The 3,059-nt window shown below is 46.6% G+C and overlaps 1 protein-coding gene across 1 annotated transcript; it reads right to left on the bottom strand.

Moving 5' to 3' along the window:
- Positions 1 to 1,347: 1,347 nt before the first annotated feature.
- On the bottom strand, positions 1,348 to 2,736 carry LOC147607720 (uncharacterized). The gene has a single exon (XM_086790630.1). The coding sequence runs from the start codon at positions 2,708 to 2,710 to the stop codon at positions 1,862 to 1,864; it is 849 nt and encodes a 282-aa protein (XP_086646756.1). The 5' UTR covers positions 2,711 to 2,736; the 3' UTR covers positions 1,348 to 1,861.
- Between the last annotated feature and the right edge of the window lie 323 nt (positions 2,737 to 3,059).

A 3,059-nucleotide genomic window follows, 5' to 3' on the forward strand; every position in this document is an offset into this window, starting at 1 on the left:
AGATATGTATACTGTTTGACAAAAGCATCTCCATGTGATTGTAAAGCTCTTCTTAAGCATGGAAGCAATGCTTGCAGTGGTGGGGAAAAAAGCACTTGAGTTTGTTCAATGAGCAAGCAAGTGCAATTCCACATTTTTTCTTTGAAACAAGTATAGTTTTGCTGGTGCAAAACTGTGGTTGAGAGAAAAATGAAACTGCCAGTACTGTGATTGTAAAGCTCTTCTTAAGCATGGAAGCAATGCTTGCAGTGGTGGGGAAAAAAGGCACTTTGAGAGATAGAGGCGTGTAACTCTGCTCTATATACACAAAAGAATCCCGGAATTGGTACAACAATGACAAGGGGGCTGGGGGCCATTTTATATGGCCCCCCAACAACAGTCGGCCTGCTGTAGGGCAGCCGACAGGACACCCACGACTTGCAACAGCAGTTGGCCAGCACAAAAGGTCCACAACCTGTCCAGTCCAATCGGCCAGCTCCAAAATGAGAACATAAACATGCTGATGCAGTCGTCCAGCAACTGGATCCTCCTGCCATCTCAAGGCTGCCTCCCAAGCCACAGAAAAATGGAAAAAAAATAGGGAAAAAATACGGAGAGGGGGGCAAAATGAGAAAACACCTAATACGGGCGGGCACACCCACAACAGAGGCCCAGGTGTATAAAACTAGACAGGAGATGACTTCCAACACAAACTACTAACAAGTTCCTGTGTTCACAAGAAATAGAAGAAATGCTTTGCCCACCACCAAAGAGGCCACCCAGATGGAACCCCAGCCATCATAGTTTCACCTAACAAAAGTTTGCTGGCATCATGCCTGATACATAGCTTTGTTACAAGCAAGTTGCTAAAAACCACAGAGCAGTACAGTTGAAAATATGTAAAACCAAAGGACATTAAAAAAGCAAGTCCAGAGCCCAAAATAAACATCTTGGTGAGCGGTGGTTGGTTGCTAATGAAGTGACAAACAAGTAAATTACAGCATTCACTAAGCAAAACCTTGGTAGACTTGGATGTTAAACAGAAAATCTAATAATTGGGCTGTTACCAAACCATCTTGTGATCCTCTCAGGCTGGTTCAGTGCAAAGCTTCAAGGCATTGACTCAGCCAAACTGCATGCTGTAGTGTGCCTATTTATTCCTTCTCCTTAGAAGTGTTCAGCACAGTCATTAAGTAATGTTACCTTCGCAACACAAAACAATTTAAGCAGCCAACATATTAAAGATGGGTTATTTGGAAACTTCACACATGTTAAAGACAATGTTACAATCTATTGTAACCACAAACAAAAAAACAGACAGATGGAAAGAGCAAGCTAAATGAACCATAAAAAAATATGTACCCTTGAAAAGACAACATGGCATCCACGCAGTTTCCATTGGCTTCTTGAAATTCTGATATGTTCAAAAAATTGCCCAAGTATCTAATTAGCATTGCCAACACCTGTGTGCGCAATAAGACAATAAGCCTGCACAAACACTTGTGTACCCCATTGCACTGCAACATTACGAAACTATTTTAAAGCTTCGACGCCTGGACCATTAGGATCAACAATTTCTTTCAGTAACTTCCTAAGAGCTGTACAGAAACATGGCAGCAAAAGTCGCATTTTCTGGACACTAATGATACTAAAATGTGGGTGGCCCTTAAGGTCCATCACCACGCTGCTTTAGTGAGCCAGAAAAGTATTGTCGTTCACAACAGCTATGTACAGATAAAGTCAAAAAAGAACGCTAATATCAATTCTCATCCAATCGGTTCCAGGATGAAGCCATCTCCACATGCTCCCATCCTCACTCATCTCCACCTGTATCAGCCTTCCACACATCCCACCAGTTTTTTGCCCATACCAGTCCATCATCTTATACTTCCACAGTGCGTAACCGTTTTTCCTCATCTATACCTGTTTCTGAACGCAGTGATGTGGCCCTAGCAAAGAGGGCAAGGCCTGCCTGCATGTCGCCCTGAGAATCGATGACTAAGCTTTCACAATCCCTTTCAGCATCGAGAGAGAGAACTTTTTGAGAATCACACATATCAGGGCATAGAATGTCAACATGACCTGTGCAGCTGGAGGGAGATCTGGACTCCGTTACACTTGCAGATGCATTCTCAGCATCAGAAAATGAGGCGCAGAGCCTCAGCTCAGGCATAGAACCAGCCAAAAGCGCGCTACGACCATGGCCAGGGTCTAGATGAGGCGTTTCCAGGGTTACCTGATGGGGATCTGGCGGCGAGGGCACAGCCTTTTCCGACTGGGAGGACGGAGCTTTGGGGACAGTAAGGATCAGCACGCCATCGTCGCTGCATGCCGCCATGGATGCCTCCGGCAAGGATGTCGCAGGCAGGCGGAAACGCCAGAGCGGAATGTCAAGCTCGTCCAGCACGGCCGTGGCCCTATCGGCTCCGGCGACGCAGACCTTGGTGACTCCCGGCACGATCTGGATGACCTCTGCCCGAACGTCCTTCGGCAGTACGAGCTCCGGCACCGGCAGGGCGACCGAGAAGGTGAAGCAGGCGCCTGTCTCCTCGATTCGGACGGGGGACTCTGCGGCCACGGGCAGCTCCAGCACGCGGCAGAAGAGGTGTGGCATGCGGCGGAGCCTCTTGGTGGGCAATGATGGCAGGAGGCCCGCCGCGACGAGAGCTCCTGCGATGTCGTAGCGGACGGCTATGCTGCTACTCAGACGCTTACTAGGGTTTGCCGCCATATGCTATGAAGCTAACAGACCTTTGATGTCACGAATACATGTATATATAGATCAACATCCAAAAATAATAGCAAAAAATACCATGAAAAAAATAAAAAAAGAAACACCATAAATTTGAATTAAAGAAACCTTATTCCATAAGTCAATGAGGTGGGGCATCTTCACTCGAAGTTGTAGGTGCATTAATTTAACCAAAATATATACCCCATGGTAAGGTTGATTGAAGGTATGCCCCCTCTTGGATGGTGTCAAGTTGACGTCCCACTCCCTCTCTCGTGGGCACATAGGTGTGCAGATTACAAGAATTTGTTGTACTAGTGGTGGCTTGACCCGTCCTTGACGGCGGGCA

Source organism: Cibotium barometz, chromosome 55 (assembly GCF_041138505.1).
Source record: "Cibotium barometz isolate CiBa-2024 chromosome 55, ASM4113850v1, whole genome shotgun sequence".
Classification (NCBI taxonomy): Eukaryota; Viridiplantae; Streptophyta; class Polypodiopsida; order Cyatheales; family Cibotiaceae; genus Cibotium; species Cibotium barometz.

Excerpts from the sequence above, each read along its gene's own strand:
- LOC147607720 (XM_086790630.1), bottom strand. The coding sequence starts at position 2,710 with ATGGCGGCAAACCCTAGTAAGCGTCTGAGTAGCAGCATAGCCGTCCGC.